The sequence below is a fragment of the Nerophis ophidion genome, linkage group LG10 (genome assembly GCF_033978795.1).
Source record: "Nerophis ophidion isolate RoL-2023_Sa linkage group LG10, RoL_Noph_v1.0, whole genome shotgun sequence".
Taxonomy (NCBI): Eukaryota; Metazoa; Chordata; class Actinopteri; order Syngnathiformes; family Syngnathidae; genus Nerophis; species Nerophis ophidion.
The window spans coordinates 59,129,578-59,149,577 of NC_084620.1; the positions used below are offsets into that span (position 1 = coordinate 59,129,578).

General features: G+C 41.0%; 1 protein-coding gene across 2 annotated transcripts in view; it reads right to left on the reverse strand.

The window, feature by feature from the left end:
* tfec (transcription factor EC) overlaps positions 1-20,000 on the reverse strand; it is a 146,729-nt gene that overhangs the window by 123,720 nt on the left and 3,009 nt on the right. For both annotated transcript variants that reach the window (XM_061914247.1, XM_061914246.1), the window contains exon 2: positions 3,019-3,227. In XM_061914247.1, the coding sequence (XP_061770231.1) occupies positions 3,019-3,216 (198 nt within the window). In that variant the 5' untranslated portion in view covers positions 3,217-3,227. The remainder of the gene's footprint in view (positions 1-3,018; positions 3,228-20,000) is intronic.

Genomic DNA, 20,000 nt, shown 5'->3' on the forward strand with positions numbered 1-20,000 from the left:
CAAAGATTTACGTTTTTCTCATGCACTTTATCTTGCTACTTCAAGGCTTGAATGTTTGATTCATTCACGATAAGTAATGAATAATTCCACTTATAATCATAGTGTTAAACATAACATTCAAAATATAAAACATTTTCATGCATTTTTATGTTCAAGAAGTTGCGTTAATGGTAAGAAGTAATTTATTTAGTATTGGTTAGTGTTGGGCTTGCCCTCCTGGGGGTTCTTCAGACCACCAAGCACCGACATGAGAGCCTGTTTTAGGGTTAAAATATTGTTGTTGTTTTTTTTTCAATTAGTCTCTCAGTTGCTTTCCAGCAATTGTCTTTTTCTCTTTCGTCCTCACCTGCGCTCTGGCTCCAGCCCCAACCCCGTCTCTCCTCCTGGCTGCTGCTTATAACAGAGCAACAGGTAATTAGATAAAAAGGCCCAGGTGGGCCATTTTTGCACCTGTTGCTGATTTCGAGGCAGGTCCTGGCAACATCCCGCTTTGTTGCAGGCCCGCAGGCCACCCCCCCTCCACAGTTAGCTTCAGAATAACAATGTTAATACAAAGAATAAGAGACCTATTATACTCTGGAAATGTTGGTCTTACTTAAAAATGCACGCGTTTAGTTGTGTTCAGTGTTTAAAAAAATATTATATGTCTCTTATGAAAATATATTTAAAGATATTTGGCTTATTGGCTCTCTCAGACAAAAAGGTTCCCGATCCCTGTCCTAGAGTCTCCATTTTCGAGCATATTCTCAACATCCTTTTGAAAGGGCGAGCTTGTACCTTCAGGCTGATAGCATCTCTCTCTCACACACACACATACACACACACACACACACACACACTGACCAGAGCAACTTAACACATGAAAGACCTCCTACAGGAGCCAAACACATAGCTGCAACAATGCTTTGAAGTCTATCAGTCAGCCATCTAACGTCGGGGATGTTTCTCTTCCTCCTCCTCTTAGAAATGTGATTCATATCAGATATATTCCCTTCTCGCTCTTGTCAATCTGGGGAGTCCTTTGGTCTTTCCTTCCGTGCCAAAGTTGCCAAATTCGGACTAAATTTTACATCAAAGCAGGAAAATAGATTTCTTTAAACCCTTGTGCAAAATGTATAGAAGTGCACCTGCACTTAATATGCTGCTGGCTTTCTTTCAAATGCCGTCTAAGGCAGTGGCCCCCAACCACCGGGCCGCGGCTCGATTGGTACCAGGCCACAAAATAATTTTCTATTTTTTTTTTTTTATTATTAAATTAACATAAAAAACACAGGATACACTTACAATTAGTGCACCAACCCAAAAAAGGTCCCTTTTTCATGACAAAAAAATAATAATAATTAAAGCTGCAAGCAGTCGGGCCTGGTCCAAGTCAGACCTACATAGAAGTCTTTGTTTCATGTCTCTACGACATTCCTAACAGAAGTTACAAGCAGTTTTGTCTGGGTTTTTTCCTAGGGGGCGCTGGAGCGCAATTTTGACTTTTGGGGTTTGGTTTTTTTATTAGATGGCAATTTTTGCCAGTCCTGATGTGTGTGTAAAATTTGGTGAGTTTTGAAGCATGTTAAGGAGGTCAAATTACAAAACAGCGTTTCTAGATGTTGTTGATAAATGGCTTTCGCTTTGCATAGTAGAGCTTTAACTTGCACTTACAGGGAAGGTGTGGCAAAGTTGGTAGAGTGGCTGTGCCAGCAATCTGAGGGTGTCCTTGGGCAAGACACTTCACCCTTGCTCCTGATGGGTCCTGGTGAGCGCCTTGCATGGCAGCTCCCGCCATCAGTGTGTGAATGTGTGTGTGAATGGGCGAACGTGGAGCGCTTTGGGCTCCTTAAAAAGGGGTAGAAAAGAGCTATACAAGTACAACCCATTTACTATTTACAGATGTAGCGACCAACTGTATTCAGTGACAGTGGTTTTCTGAAGTGTCCCTGAGCCCATGTGGTGATATCCTTTAGATATTGATATCGGTTTTTAATACAGTGCCGTCTGAGGGATGGAAGGTCACGGTCATTCAATGTTGGTTTCCGGCCATGCTGATTACGTAGAGTGATTTCTCCAGATTCTCTGAACCTTTTGATGATATTATCGAGCGTAGATGTTGAAATCCCTAAATTTCTTGCAATTGCACTTTGAGAAAGGTTGTTCTTAAACTGTTTGACTATTTGCTCACGCAGTTGTGGACAAAGGGGTGTACCTCGCCCCATCCTTTCTTGTGAAAGACTGAGCATTTTTTGGAGAAGCTGTTTTTATACCCAATCATGGCACCCACCTGTTCCCAATTAGCCTGCACACCTGTGGGATGTTCCCAATAAGTGTTTGATGAGCATTTCTCAACGTTATCAGTATTTATTGCCACCTTTCCCAACTTCTTTGTCACGTGCTGCTGGCATCAAATTCTAAAGTTAATGATTATTTGCCACAAAAAAAAAATGTTTATCAGTTTGAACATCAAATATGTTGTCTTTGTAGCATATTCAACTGAATATGGGTTGAAAAGGATTTGCAAATCATTGTATTCTGTTTCTATTTACATGTAACGCAATTTCCAAAATCATATGGAAAAGGGGTTTGTAGATGATCTCGGGCCCAGAGAAACCGGCGGCGTTTCTGGATGTTGTTGATAAATGGCTTTCGCTTTGCATAGTAGAGCTTTAACTTGCACTTACAGATGTAGCGACCAACTGTATTTAGTGACAGTGGTTTTCTGAAGTGTTCCTGAGCCCATGTGGTGATATCCTTTAGAGATTGATGACGGTTTTTGATACAGTGTCGTCTGAGGGATCGAAGGTCACGGTCATTCAATGTTGGTTTCCGGCCATGCCGCTTACGTGGAGTGATTTCTCCAGATTCTCTGAACCTTTTGATTCAACTGAATATGGGTTGAAAAGGATTTGCAAATCATTGTATTCTGTTTATATTTACATCTAACACAATTTCCCAACTCATATGGAAACGGGGTTTGTATAATAATAATAATATGATGAAGATTATTGATATCAATGACAGTTTTGCACCTACCTTCCATGTGTTTTGGGAGTGGTACAAAGCATGAGCTTGCATGCCGCGATCATAGTGAGAAGGGTATTGAGCCCGGAAGTGATGGCCTGAGGTACAGAACTGAATCCAGCTCCGTGGCTGAGGTCCAGAGTCCCACAAAGCCTGTCCGGCATCTCTCTGAGGCATCAACCAGCGGTCATCCGGGCCGGAAGGGAACATGTCTTCACAATCTGTGAATGAAAGCCAACACTTTATTAATAAAGTGGAATTAAGGCATTGAGTTTCCTTCATCAGCTTCACCTTGTTATCAGTGTGGGAGATTGAAGGGGAAAAGCTCCCACGTCACGTAGTTTGATTTGCCGACGCTTTAATGCCAATTATTCCATTTGTGTGGATGTGCGGATTGGATTACGTTAACAGGAGAAGAAAAACGAGAAGAAACAGGCAAGAGGACGAGATTTAACAGCGATCACATGATCGATTTGTGCAATGGTGGTAGAGAGGTTTTGAATGCAGTTGGTTTGGAGACTCGTTCAGGACTTGAGTCTCATCCGCAAAACCAGTTCATTCCCTTTCCCATGATTGTCACACACACACACACACACACACACACACACACACACACACAGTAGGTGTGGCAAAATGATTCCCAGTGAGCAGCATCAGGGGCAGCGCCCGGGAATCATTTTTGGTGATTAAACCCCCAATTCCAACCCTTGATGCTGGGTGCCAAGCAGGGAGGTGACAATCTGTCACTTCATTTCTGTTAGTTTTTCGTGTTTTTGTATCTACTTCCTGTTCAGTGCTCTTATTTTGTTGTATTTCCTGTTTTATTCACAGAGCACTGTTGTTTTTCCTCTTTTCATTGATCCTGTCAATCAAACTAGTACCTATTTATGTATGGAAGATAAATCTATGTTTGGTGAACTTACTATGCAAGACTGCTTTATGTTTGTTTTCTTATGAGTTCTGAATTAAATTCCTCTTACCTTCAGTCCTCTCTCCTGGATTCTTGCATCATCGGGGACACACAACTGCAGCCATGCGAGTTCCCAACAGGGTCCCATCTTTTTAAAGTCTTCGGTATGACTTTTAGGAGTAGCAGATTTTAATTTGGATCCCCTCCGCCCCTCAATGCAAAAAATACATAATTTTACCATATTTTATTTGATACATGTTTGTGCTGTTAGAAATTCCCTGGAAATTAATTATTCAATGATTAAAAATGTGAATGCAAAATAATTTTTAAAATTCACAATTATTAATTATCAATATGAATATATTTATATTGATATTGTATCTTTTTTTTAAATTACTGCTTGCCTGTGTATCGGCTGATCCGCCTCTGCTTGGGATGGTTTCCTGCTGGCTCCGCTGTGAACGGGACTCTCGCTGCTGTGTCGGATCCGCTTTGGACTGGACTCTCGCGACTGTGTTGGATCCGTTATGGATTGAACTTTCACAGTATCATGTTAGACCCGCTCGACATCCATTGCTTTCCTCCTCTCCAAGGTTCTCATAGTCATCATTGTCACCGACGTCCCACTGGGTGTGAGTTTTTCCTTGCCCTTATGTGGGCCTACCCAGGATGTCGTAGTGGTTTGTGCAGCCCTTTGAGACACTAGTGATTTAGGGCTATATAAATAAACATTGATTGATTGATTGATTGATATATATTTATTTCTTTTTTTAATAGTTTGAACCCATTAGGCTGGTCTTTCTGGACCAGCACACTGCAAAAACTGAAATCTAAGATGAAATATGTAAAATGAGGGTGATATTTGCTTATTTTCCGTCTGATAAGATCATTTTTCTTACTAAGCAGCTTTTATGTTACACATTTTTACTTATTTTAAGTGTTTTGGTCCTAAATGATCTCAGTAAGATATTACAGCTTGTTACTGAGATTTTATGACCTATATTGAGTAAAACATGCTTGAAACTAGAATATCAACTGTTGCAAAGCTGCGTCATTTACACTCACAAGTAAAAAAAAATACTTTTTTAAAGTAACAATTTCTTATTTCAAGCATGAAAAAAAAAAATCATGACACAATTGTGTCTCATAATTAAAACAGATGACAGCTTTGCTGTTTAATTTTCTATGTAATAATAGAACATACGTACTCATTGTCAAGCCTGGACTGTGGTTATTTTTTGCTTTTTCGATGCAAGGATAATACGGGACCAGCCGGACGGGACTGTGAGTACATGCTTGTTTATTTGGGAAACTAAATACAAAAATAAACAAACTAAGGTAGAGAAGAGGTAGAAAACTTGGCTACAAAAATACAAACAGGAAAACAAAACAAGTGCTCGATGGCATGTTTCTCTAGTCCAAACTTCCCAGCATCCCCAGTCTTGATTGTTCTTATCTTGTCATGTAATTATTGATCCTTTTTAAAGCATTATCCAGAGCTTTTCTTCTGGCTGTCACCACCAGAATACTTCTGCCCGGGCATTTCAGGAATGGTCCTCCTCGCTGGATTCCCGCCAGAATGCTCACGCCGGGACAACGGCTGCATTTGTGCTTTGTCCGTGCATTTGTAAACATGTCCCCGACCGCCTCCACGCACGGAAGACTGTTGCCTTTTTCGACGACCCGTGAGAAATCACGGCGAGGCGCCTGAGGTGTTCCTTCCTCCAGCGTCAGCGGCCGTCATTAACCGGCGTGCTCCATTACCCATTGGCCGCAGAACGGTTTTACGACGTCCCCGCATGGTCTCCAGCTCGTGACGCCATTGTGGTCTATGATCTCTGTGCTTGTTGTTCTTTCCAGCTGTGGAACTGGAGGCCTCCTGTTGCTCTGCAGATCAGGTGGACTGATAACTGGAGACCCTCAAGGCAACGGTGCAGGTGCAACACTTCCCGTGGTAGATTCAGGACATCCTTAGGATCCTCAGGATTATTGGCTCATGACCTTTGATGAGCAAATACTTCTGTTGTACGGACTATCTTTGACTTGTAGTCAGTCCTTAAAAACAACGACAATATTATGTTAGATCCACTATGGACTGGACTCTCACAATATTATGTTAGATCCACTATGGACTGGACTCTCACTATTATGTTAGATCCTACAATGGACTGGACTCTCACTATTATGTTAGATCCACCATGGACTGGACTCTCACTATTATGTTAAATCCACTATGGACTGGACTCTCACTATTATGTTAGATCCACTATGGACTGGATTCTCACAATATTATGTTAGATCCACTACGGACTGGACTCTCACTATTATGTTGGATCCACTATGGACTGGACTCTCACTATTATGTTGGATCCACTATGGACTGGACTCTCACTATTATGTTAGATCCACTATGGACTGGACTCACACTATTATGTTAGATCCACTATGGACTGGACTCTCAATATTATGTTATATCCACTATGGACTGGACTCACACTATTATGTTAGATCCACTATGGACTGGACTCTCACTATTATGTTAGATCCACTATGGACTGGACTCTCACTATTATGTTCGATCCACTATGGACTGGACTCTCACTATTATGTTAGATCCACTATGGACTGGACTCTCACTATTATGTTAGATCCACTATGGACTGGACTCTCACTATTATGTTAGATCCACTATGGACTGGACTCTCAATATTATGTTAGATCCACTATGGACTGGACTCTCACACTATTATGTTAGATCCACTATGGACTGGACTCTCACTATTATGTTAGATTCACTATGGACTGGACTCTCACTATTATGTTAGATCCACTATGGACTGGAGTCTCACTATTATGTTAGATCCACTATAGACTGGACTCTAACTATGATGTTAGATCCACTATGGACTGGACTCTCACTATTATGTTCGATCCACTATGGACTGGACTCTCACTATTATGTTAGATCCACTATGGACTGGAGTCTCACTATTATGTTAGATCCACTATAGACTGGACTCTAACTATGATGTTAGATCCACTATGGACTGGACTCTCACTATTATGTTAGATCCACTATGGACTGGAGTCTCACTATTATGTTGGATCCACTATAGACTGGACTCTAACTATGATGTTAGATCCACTATGGACTGGACTCTCACTATCATGTTAGATCTACTATGGACTGGACTCTCACAATACTATGCTAGATCCACTCGACGTCCATTGCACCGGTCGCCCAGTGCTGGGGTCCACACATCTGCGGTCCCCTCCAAGGTTTCTCATTGTCCCATTGAGTTTTTCCTGGCCCTGATGTGGGATCTGAACCGAGGATGTCCTTGTGGCTTGTGCAGCTTGTGATTTAGGGCTATATAGGTAAAAACATTGATTGATTGGCATCGATTGATTCCTTAAAAACAACAGAGCGCTCCATCAAGTCTAGAATCCAAAATCAAATGTGTACTGTAGAGGACGTTGGTTCTGCAGAATACTCAAATATGGGACTAATAGCCTTTTATAGAGTACACCTACTATGTGGCCTAGTGCAGTGGTCCCCAACCACCGGGCCGTAGAATAATTTTTTTTTTTTTTTATTAAATCAACATAAAAAACCCAAGATACACTTACAATTAGTGCACCAATCCAAAAAAACCTCCCTTTTCATGACAAAAAATAAATAAAAATATGAAAAGAATACCCAACCCCCTCCCCACCCTCTGACCGGGCCGCGGGAGAAATTATCAAGCATTGACCAGACCGCAGCTACAAAAAGGTTGGGGATCACTGGCCTGGTGGTTAGACTGTCCGCCCTGAGATCGGTAGGTTGGGAGTTCAAACCTCGGCCGCGGCGTAGCTCGGTTGGTAGAGTGGCCGTGCCAGCAACTTGAGGGTTGCAGGTTCGATTCCCGCTTCCGCCATCCTAGTCACTGCCGTTGTGTCCTTGGGCAAGTGTCCTTTACCCACCTGCTCCCAGTGCCACCCACACTGGTTTAAATGTAACTTAGATATTGAGTGTCACTATGTAAAGCGCTTTGAGTCACTAGAGAAAAGCGCTATATAAATATAATTCACTTCACTTCATACCCTGTGATGCTTAGCTGGCATTGTAGTTATGCGGGTGCGTTCGCTCTATAATGCAGGCAGACTGGAAACTGTCACGCCTTTGGTTCATGTTTTGTTTTGGTCATGCTGTGTTCAGATTTTTGGACATTTAGTTCTGTTTTGCATTTCCTTGTTTGTCTTGTTACCATGCCAACGGATTTAGTTTTCTGTCATGTCTGATCATGATTTTTGTACGGCCATATTACCCTGAGCATCCCCAATCTTATCTGTTCACAAAGCTAAGCAGTGTCTGGCCTGGTTAGTACTTGGATAGGAGACTAGGTCCTTTGGACTCTAAGTTCCTTTTTTTTTTCGCTCCCTGTTTTGTTACCATGGCAACCAATCAGTTCACCTGTCTTGTCTCACGCCTGTTTTCACTTATCATGTTCATTATTTAAGCCACAGTTACCAGTCAGTCTGGCAACATCACCTCATTCACGCCCTCGATTATCTGCTTCATGCCTTGCAATGCTGTCCATTTTGTCCACGTGAGTTTGTGTTATTCATGCCACTGCGCAAGTGTTTTTGTTTCATGTTTGTAGTTTATAGCCTTTGTGCTAGTCTTTTGTTTCATAGCCCAGTTTTTTTGTACCGCCATTGTGCGCGCTTTTTGTTGGTTCCTGTTTCTAGTTTTAGTGTTGAAATAAAGATGTCTTTACCCTCACGCCGTTTCCACTCCATTCGCTTTGCACCTCGGGAAAACAAATCAAGACCAAGTCCAAGCCTGGCAGAAACAGCGTGAAGGTAAGAAATGATTTATTTCTACTATAAAACAGACTAAGAACCAAAAGACTTGCGCAAGGCACTGAAGATAAAACCAACATAACTAGCATGGGAGCTCGGACAAACTGAAAGCGCTAGCATGTGAGCTAGGGACACAAACGAGGGAACAGCGTGAAAGCTATCCATCTTCTTCTTCTTCCGCTTATCCGAGGTCGGGTCGCGGGGGCAACAGCCTAAGCAGGGAAACCCAGACTTCCCTCTCCCCAGCCACTTCGTCTAGCTCTTCCCGGGGGATCCCGAGGCGTTCCCAGGCCAGCCGGGAGACATAGTCTTCCCAACGTGTCCTGGGTCTTCCCCGTGGCCTCCTGCCGGTTGGACGTGCCCTAAACACCTCCCTAGGGAGGCGTTCGGGTGGCATCCTGACCAGATGCCCGAACCACCTCATCTGGCTCCTCTCCATGTGGAGGAGCAGCGGCTTTACTTTGAGTTCCTCCCGGATGGCAGAGCTTCTCACCCTATCTCTAAGGGAGAGGAAACTCATTTGGGCCGCTTGTACCCGTGATCTTATCCTTTCGGTCATGACCCAAAGCTCATGACCATAGGTGAGGATGGGAACGTAGATCGATCGGTAAATTGAGAGCTTTGCCTTCCGGCTCAGCTCCTTCTTCACCACAACGGATCGGTACAACGTCCGCATTACTGAAGACGCCGCACCGATCCGCCTGTCGATCTCACGATCCACTCTTCCCTCACTCATGAACAAGACTCCAAGGTACTTGAACTCCTCCACTTGGGGCAGGGTCTCCTCCCCAACTCCTCCCTTTTCCGGGCGAGAACCATGGACTCAGACTTGGAGGTGCTGATTCTCATTCCGGTCGCTTCACACTCGGCTGCGAACCGATCCAGTGAGAGCTGAAGGGAACTAGCTAATGACTACAAAAAGACTTTTACCACAATAGGAATCAGCGGCGTCACCTGTTGCATCGATCAGCAAACTAGAATCTGAGGACGGATGAAGAAAAAGGGCAGGCTTAAAAAGAGGGGATAATCACAAAGCAGGTGCGCGTGGAAAAACAAAAGGCAGGTGGCACAAATGCGTAACTAAGGAAACGGAAACAAACAGGAAGTGCCACCAGGAACTAAGGGAGACAAATACTAAACAGGATGTATAGCTCGGTTGGTAGAGTGGCCGTGCCAGAAACTTGGGGGTTGCAGGTTCGATTCCCGCTTCCGCCATCCTAGTCACTGCCGTTGTGTCCTTGGGCAAGACACTTTACCCACCTGCTCCCGGTGCCACCCACACTGGTTTAAATGTAACTTAGATATTGGGTTTCACTATGTAAAGCGTTTTGAGTCACTAGAGAAAAGCGCTATATAAATATAATTCACAATAGTTTCACAACTGTTTACTTTTAAGTCAATAATCTCGAGCTCATCTTCAGATCCATCCGTCAATTATAAGTTTTTTTGTTGTTTGTGTTTTTTGTTTGTTCATTTTAGGCCCTTCTTTAAAAAAAAACAGCTCAGTTTTTTATATGGCAAACACTAAATATGCAACATTTCCCCCCCAAAATATCTCAAAGTGGAAAATTTGACGTGACGTAATTGAAGCCTTGAATAGGTCAATAATTCATAATGACATTGATTTTGATTCATTATTATTTTTAAAGAAAGAAACAGCCTGCATGGCAGTTTTGTGTTATTAGAGTAAACATTGCAACATTTTATTGTTACATTTCACCCGTTTGCTCCTACTTTTTACATTTAAAAAATGTTTCAATCGTTTTTTTCAAATGTGCCGTGGGGCCGTTAAAAATTTACCCACGGGCCGCACTTTTATTTAAAGATATATTGCTTACAGTGCAAAGCAACAGTTAAATAGTTCCTTTAATCATTATACTGTAATAGGGATGAGTACCGTTCACATTTGAACTGATACACTACAACATTTTTAACACCTTAAAAAAAACCATCTTTTTTTACTAGAAAACAAAATAAAGTACAAACCCTGTTTCCATATGAGTTGGGAAATTGCGTTAGATGTAAATATAAACAGAATACAATGATTTGCAAATCATTTTCAACTCATATTCAATTGAATACACTACAAAGACAACATATTTGATGTTCAAACTCATAAATTTGTTTTGTTTTTGCAAATAATAATTAACTTAGAATTTCATGGCTGTAACACGTGCCAAAGTAGTTGGGAAAGGGCATGTTCACCACTGTGTTACATCACCTTTTCTTTTAACAACACTCAATAAACGTTTGGGAACTGAGGAAACTAATTGTTGAAGCTTTGAAAGTGGAATTTTTTCCCATTTTTGTCTTATGTAGAGCTTCAGTCCTTCAACAGTCCGGGGTCTCTGCTGTCGTATTTTATGCATCATAATGCGCCACACATTTTCCATGGGAGACAGGTCTGGACTGCAGGCGGGCCAGGAAAGTACCCCACTCTTTTACCACGAAGCCACACTGTTGTAACACTTGTCTTGCTGAAATAAGCAGGGGCGTCCATGATAACGTTGCTTAGATGGCAGCATATGTTGCTCCAAAACCTGTATGTACCATTCAGCATTAATGGTGCCTTCACAGATGTGTAAGTTACCCATGCCTTGGCCACTAATGCACCCCCATACCATCACACATGCTGGCTTTTAATCTTTGCACCTGGAACATTCAGGATGGTTCTTTTCCTCTTTGATCCAAAAGGATTTAACGTCCACAGTTTCCCCCCAAAAATTGAAATGTGGACTCGTCAGACCACAGAACACTTTTTCACTTAGCATTAGTCCATCTTAGACGAGCTTAGGCCCAGCGATGCTGGCGGTGTTTCCGGGTGTTGTTGATAAATGGCTTTCGCTTTGCATAGTAGAGCTTTAACTTGCACTTACAGATGTAGCAAAGAACTGTATTTAGTGACAGTGGTTTTCTGAAGTGTTCCTGAGCCCATGTGGTGATATCCTTTAGGGATTGCTGTCGGTTTTTGATACAGTGCCGTCTGAGGGATCAAAGGTCACGGTCATTCAATGTTGGTTTCCGGCCATGCCGCTTACGTGGAGTGATTTCTCCAGATTCTCTGAACCTTTTGATGATGGAGCGTAGATGTTGAAATCCCTAAATTTCTTGCAATTGCACTTTGAGAAACGTTGTTCTTAAACTGTTTGACTATTTGCTCACGCAGTTGTGGACAAAGGGGTGTACCTCGCCCCATCCTTTCTTGTGAAAGACAGAGCATTCTTTGGGAAGCTGTTTTTATAGCCAATCATGACACCCACCTGTTCCCAATTAGCCTGCACACCTGTGGGATGTTCCCAATAAGTGTTTGATGAGCATTCCTCAACTTTATCAGTATTTATTGCCACCTTTCCCAACTTCTTTGTCACGTGTTGCTGGCATCAAATTCTAAAGTTAATGATTGTTTGCAAAAACTATTTTTTTTATCAGTTTGAACATCAAATATGTTGTTTTTGTAGCATATTCAACTGAATGTGGGTTGAAAAGGATTTGCAAATCATTGTATTCTGTTTATATTTACATCTAACACAATTTCCCAACTCATAAGGAAACGGGGTTTGTAAAATATTGTAGACCCCAGAAGAAATTACACACTTACTGGCACTATTCTTAACTTTTATTACCAATCTTATGATAACGAACGGCATAATTCCAACAGGTTTTACTTCCCGTGTACACACTTCTGTATACGTGAGTCCGGCTACTCCGGCTTCCTCCCACCTCCAAAGACATGCACCTGGGGATAGGCCCCTCCCACTTCCAAAGACATGCACCTGGGGATAGGTTGATTGGCAACACTAAATGGTCCCTAGTGTGTGAATGTGAGTGTGAATGTTGTCTATCTGTGTTGGCCCTGTGATGAGGTGGCGATGTCCAGGGTGTAACCAGCCTACCGCCCGATTGCAGCTGAGATAGGCTGCAGCAACCCCAAAAGAACAAGCGGTAGAAAATGGATGGAGTCCGGACTTCCCCGCCAGACCCACAACACTTCCAAACTTTGAAAATTTCCAGTTACATTTCCCATGTCTTCCGGCCGGAGATGTCTATCCATCCATTCATTTTCTACAGCTTGTCCCTTTCGGGTCGTGGGGATGGGGGGCTGGAACCTATCTCAGCTGCAGTCGGGCAGAAAGCGGAGTATACCCTGGAAAAGTCGCCACCTCATCGCAGGGCCAACACAGATAGACAGACAACATTCACACTCACATTCACACTCTAGGGCTAATTTAGTGTTGCCAATCAACCTATCCCCAGGTGCATGTCTTTGGAGGTGGGAGGAAGCCGGAGTACCCGGACTCACGTATACAAAAGTGTGTACACCAGAAGTAAAACCTATTGGAATTGTGTCATTTGTTATCATAAGATTGGTAATAAAAGTTAATAATAGTGCTAGGCAGTCACAGGGAGAACATGCAAACTCCACACAGAAACACCCCAACCCAGGACCTTCATATTGTGAGGCACATGCACTAACCATGTGTCAGGAAGATATGAAAATGATTTTTTTTTTCATTTGTATTATGTAAAATTTTGCACAATCTCTTTTTTTTCTTACAATTTCTTTCAAATAAATTAGTTTTAGTCCAAAACATGCATTAAATTCAAGTATAATATTCGTCGTCGTTGTGGCTTGTGCAGCCCTTTGAGACACTTGTGATTTAGGGCTATATGAATATACTTTGATTGTTTGATGATTACGTTGAGTATCGGAATGGATTCCCAGGTACCAAAATAATTTTGGTACTGTATCAGTCCAAATGATTCCCAGGTACCAAAATATATATATATATATATATATATATAGATATAGATATAGATATAGATATATAGATATATAGATATAATTTTCAAGGTTTGGCGGTAAAAAAATGCTGCATTTAATTACACTAAAACCTCCAAAGCAGGGGTGTCAAACGTACGGCCCGAGGGCCAAATCAGGCCCACGAACATGTTTTATCCGGCCCACGGGATGAGTTTGCTAAGTATGAAAATTAACCTGACATTTTTTAATTAAATAAACAGCTGTTCTAAATGTGTCCACTAGATGTCACAATAGCAATTATTTATATCTTTGTATATGATGCTACATATGTACAAAATAAATCACATGATGTTAAGTACATTAGTTGAGGAAAATGATCAGACTACATAGATCACATCCTGTAATTTGATTTTGATATTTTTTTTTATCCTGATTGAAAATTAACACCATGGAATTGATCGATAAGCATAATCACATAATTTTTTCATAAAATATAAATAATGACAAATTATTAACTGCAACATGTAAGTGTAAAAAAAAAAACAACATTATGATTTTGTACATTTTCAAAATGTGCTAGTTCTATGTTTAAACAAAGAAAACAATCTGAAGTTATTTTTATTTTGAAGTTATCTTCCCATGATTTTACCAGCCCAGCCCACTTGGGAGTGGATTTTTCTCCATGTGGCCCCCGATCCAAAATGAGTTTGACACCCGTGCTCTAAATGTTTCGTGGCCACATACGTGGACAGCACCTTTTTAGTTCTTATTTCCAAAATTGTGTACACTACTGAATTGGGGTTTTATGGCCACTTATGTGGACACTTATGCTGCCATCTGGTGGCGTCAGAAGAGCATAACATACAATGGAATTTGGAGGGGGAAAAAGTGTAAAAATAAGAATTGGCATGTCACTAAACATGAAGTACGCATTTGTTACTTATGGACTAAGTACATCATATAAAAGTTTAGTTTTTATTCTAATTAGGGTCCATCCATCCATCCATTTTCTACCGCTTATTCCCTTTCGGGGTCGCGGGGGCGCTGGCGCCTATCTCAGCTACAATCGGGCGGAAGGCAGGGTACACCCTGGACAAGTCGCCACCTCATCACAGGGCCAACACAGATAGACAGACAACATTCACACTCACATTCACACACTAGGGCCCATTTAGTGTTGCCAATTAAGCCCAAATAGCAAAGAATTTTTTTTTTAAAAAGCATGTAAACAAATAGCTTGGGCCTTAAGAGAGTATGGGGAAACTCGGAATTATTCTTGATTTGTGAGAGTAAAATTGATGTATAATACATTAAAAATGTGGAAAAATAACCACAATATTTGTTAATACTTCCATAAAAATGCCAGTGATCTAAGCCCAAATAGCAAAGAAAAATATTTTTAAAAAGCATGTAAACAAACAGCTTGGGCCTTAAGAGAGTATGGGGAAACCCTGAATAAATAAAATATATTGGTAAAAAACGTCTGTGAAAATAAAATTGATGTATAATACATTAAAAAATGTGGAAAAATAACCACAATATTTTTTAATACTTCCATAAAAATGCCAGTGATCTAAACTAAGCTAGGAAAAAAGATCAAATTCAACTCAAATTGTTATACCATTGACTCCTATACCAATCTAAAAGATAGATCAAGTTGTCCCATTATTTTTTTTTCTCTCAGGCTAAACATTTTGGTCAGTCGGTCAACAACAAAAAGGAATGTTTTGATGTGGACTTTTTCCACCCGTCAATCAGATCCACTTTGTGACTTCAAAGAGGGAAAAAAATGCTGCAGACTTAGGATGAGCATTGGCTTTCGCTTCTTGTCGGTTCAAGAGTGCGAACCACCGCTGAGAGGAGGTTTGGGCTTTGAAGTGGTGCCTCCGAGCAGACAATGTTTACATTCTTCCTGCACGTCACCCCAACAAGACACTCCGGTCTCTATTAGGAGGACCACGGCAACCAGGGCTTCTTGGCGGCATTTTCAGAACTATACTAAGAAAATACCAGTAGATAGATGGATGGATGGATAGTACTTTATTGATTCCTTCAGGAGAGTTCCCGCAGAAAAATTAAAATGAGTAGTATTACAAATAGTCCGCATGCATGTCAACATTGATTGTGCAGTGTGGGCTTGTACTTAAAGGGGAACATTATCACTTAAGATGTGACTTTAAGGTTTTACTAATTACGTATAAAATACTACACGGTCTAGCTCTATCCTATCTTGCCGATTGTATTGTACCATATGTCCCGGCAAGAAATCTGCGTTCAAAGGACTCCGGCTTATTAGTGATTCCCAAAGCCCCAAAAAAAGTCTGCGGGCTATAGAGCGTTTTCCGTTCGAGCTCCAGTCCTCTGGAATGCCCTCCCGGTAACAGTTCGAGATGCTACCTCAGTAGAAGCATTTAAGTCTCACCTTAAAACTCATTTGTATACTCTAGCCTTTAAATAGACTCCCTTTTTAGACCAGTTGATCTGCCGTTTCTTTTCTTTCTCTCCTACGTCCCACTCTCCCTCGTGGAGGGGGTCCGGTCCGATCTGGTGGCCATGTACCGCTTCCCTGTGTATCGGCTGGGGACATCTCTGCGCTGCTGATCCGCCTCCGCTTGGGATGGTTTCCTGCCGGCTCCGCTGTGAACAGGACTCTCGCTGCTGTGTTGGATCCGCTTTGGACTGGACTCTCGCGACTGTGTTGGATCCATTATGGATTGAACTTTCACAGTATCATGTTAGACCCGCTCGACATCCATTGCTTTCGTCCTCTCCAAGGTTCTCATAGTCATCATTGTCACCGACGTCCCACTGGGTGTGAGTTTTCCTTGCCCATATGTGGGCCTACCGAGGATGTCGCAGTGGTTTGTGCAGCCCTTTGAGACACTAGTGATTTAGGGCTATATAAGTAAACATTGATTGATTGATTGATATATACATTATACATATATGGGGTTGCCCACATATGTCAGGTCCTCTCCAAGGTTCTCATAGTCATCATTGTCACCGACGTCCCACTGGGTGTGAGTTTTCCTTGCCCTTATGTGGGCCTACCGAGGATGTCGTAGTGGTTTGTGCAGCCCTTTGAGACACTAGTGATTTAGGGCTATATGAGTAAACATTGATTGATTGAATTTATGAAAACCAAATATAAATTTTTTGTATGTTTTATTTTAATATTTCATTTATTTATATGTTTGCTTGAATTTTCCCATTTTTGAGAGTACATAATATTGTTTTTTTAATGATTATTTCATTTTATATTTAGTACCACGGTTTGACAGGGTGGAAGTAATTTCGTTATCAACCACTAGATGGTGCTAAATCTCACTTTTGTGTTTGGCTGTCCTCTGGAATGAAGTGTAATTCCCTCCTTGTTGGAGGGTGTGCCATAAAAAAATTGCATGTGTGTATGACTCTGCAATTCAGCCATGACTTAGATATGAGCGATGGCCCAGATTGCAACACAAGCACCGTGTATCTCATGCAACAAAAACAAACAAACAAAAAATATATAGTGTGCACACACAATTCCAATGTCCTTTGTCTACTTCAGGGGTGCCCACACTTTTTCTGCAGGCGAGCTACTTTTCAATTGACCAACTTGAGGGGATCTACCTCATTTATATATATCATTTATATTTATTTATATATACATTTTGTAAACAAGTTAAATGTGTTTAATGATAATACAAGCATGTGTAACACATATAGATGTCTTTCTTTCACAAAGACAAGAATATAAGTTGGTGTATTACCTGATTCTGATGACTTGCATTGATTGGAATCAGACAGTAATGATGATAACGCCCACATTTTCAAATGGAGGAGAAAAAAAGTTGTCCTTTCTGTACAATACCACATGAAAGTGGTTGGTTTTTGGCATCTAATTCATCCAGCTTCCATACACTTTACAAGAAAAACATTGGCGGCAAATTCCGTAGCTTGCTTGAGTGACATTCACGGCACCCGAGGGTCTTGTGAGATGACACTGGCTGCTGCCAGTTCATTATTATGAAAAAATGACAGAGAGGAAGGCGAGAAACACTTTTTATTTCAACAGACTCTCGCGCCGTCAAAACTCTAAAGGCCGACTGCACATTTCCTATCTTCACAATAAAAGCCCTGCTTCATGCTGCCTGCGCTAACAAAATAAGAGTCTCGGAAAGCTGGCGTGCACAAGTGATGTGCACGCCAGCTTTCTGAGGGATCGCTTGTGCACGCCAGTTTTCCGAGACTCTGTATTTAGTTAGCGCAGGCAGCATGAAGCAGGGCTTTTATTGTGAAGATAGGAAATGTGCAGTCGGCCTTTAGAGTTTTGACGGAAGGTACGGCGCGAGAGTCTGTTGAAATAAAAAGTGTTTCTCGCCTTCCTCTCGGTCATATTTTCATAATAATGATCTTGCAGCAGCCAGCGTCATCTCACAAGACCCTCCGGTACCGTGAATGTCATTTAAGTGACGTCTTGGTGAAGATTGATGATCACAAATTTTTAGGTCTATTTTTTTTAAAAGCCTGGCTGGAAATCGACTGACACACCCCCCGCGGTCGACTGGTAGCTCGCGATCAACGTAATGGGCACCCCTGCTCTACTTGATCACTGGCCTGTCATTAATTATGCCCGCTTTTATTTTCTCAGACATTGGATAGGTTGATTGGCAACACTAAATGGTCCCTAGTGTGTGAATGTGAATGTTGTCTGTCTATCTGTGTTGGCCCCGTGATGCGGTGGCGACTTGTCCAGGGTGTACGCCACCTTCCAAGCAGTAAAAAATTTTTTCGGATGGATGGATTTTATTTTGAAAATGAAAGACAGACACGCTGAGATGTGATCCAGCCTGTTATGCAACAAGCGTGCCCACATCGCCTGCCAGCCTGCATGACTGCAGAAGTTCCTTGTCAATAAAATCCGGTGACCCAATATGAGGAAGTTTAGCGGGCATGAGGAAGTTTGAGGAGGAAGATTTTTCTTGCTGTGTCATTCTGACCTTCCACCAGTGAACAAAGAAAACAAAAACATAATCCAGATGTTGTCTTTACTTTGGATCAGGATGGGTGGCTGATGTTGATATTATGCAGACCAGGGGTCCAGGTCGCCCGTAAGGACCAGATGAGTCGCCCGCTGGCCTGTTCTAAAAATAGCTCAAATAGCAGCACTTACCAGTGAGCTACCTCTATTTTTATTTTTTATTTACTAGCTAGCTAGTCTTGCTTTGCTCGACATTTTTAATTCTAAGAGAGACAAAACTCCAATAGAATTTGAAAATAAAAGAAAATATTTTAAAGACTTGGTCTTCACTTGTTTAAGTTTTACTTTGCCTCTTAAAACTTTCATAAAGACAATTTTAGAGAAAAAAATACAACCTTAAAACTGATTCTAGGATTTTTAAACACATATACCTTTTAACCTTTTAAATTCCTTCCTCTTCTTTCCTGACAATTTAAATCATTGTTCAAGTATATGAGGTGGCGACTTGTCCAGGGTGTACCCCGCCTTCCGCCCGATTGTAGCTGAGATAGGCACCAGTGCCCCCCCGTGACCCCAAAAGGGAATAAGCGGTAGAAAATGGATAATTGTAAAGAATAATAAATACATTTTAATGTAATTATTCATTTTAGCTCCTGTTTTTTTGACGAAGAATATTTGTGAAATATTTCTTCAAACTTATTATGATTCAAATTCAAAAAAAATATTCTGGCGAATCTAGAAAATCTGTAGAATCAAATTTAAATCTTATTTCAAAGTCTTGTGAATTTCTTTTAAAATTTTTGTTCTGGAAAATATAGAAGAAATAATGATTTGTCTTTGATAGAAATATAGCTTGGTCCAATTTGTTATATAATCTAACAAAGTGCAGATTGGATTTTAACCTATTTAAAACATGTCATCAAAATTTTAAAATTAATCTTAATCAGGAAAATTTACTGATGATATTCCATAAATTTTTTTTTTTTTTTTTTCAAAAACATTCGGATTAGCTAGTTTTTCTCCATTTTTTTGGGTTGAATTTTGAGTTTTAAAGAGGTGAAATTGAAGATAAACCATGTTTCAAAATTGTATTATTATTTTTTTCGTGTTTTCTCCTATTTTAAACCGTTCAATTAAGTGTTTTTTGCATCATTTATTCCCTACAGAAAACCTTCCGCAAAAGGGAAAAAAATGTACGACAGAATGACAGACAGAAATACCCATTTTTTATACATATTTATAGATTTATTTATTAAAGGTAAATTGAGCAAATTGGCTATTTCTGGCAATTTAAGTGTGTATCAAACTGGTAGCCCTTGGCATGAATCAGTACCCAAGAAGTAGCTCTTGCTTTCAAAAAGGTTGGTGACCCCTGATCCAGACAATATCTCATCGGCCAATTGATTGAATTGGCTAATAATTGAATAATAATGCCAACCCTCAAATAATAATCACAACAATAAAACTACATATACTCCTCCTCACAATAATGAGCATAATTATGCCAT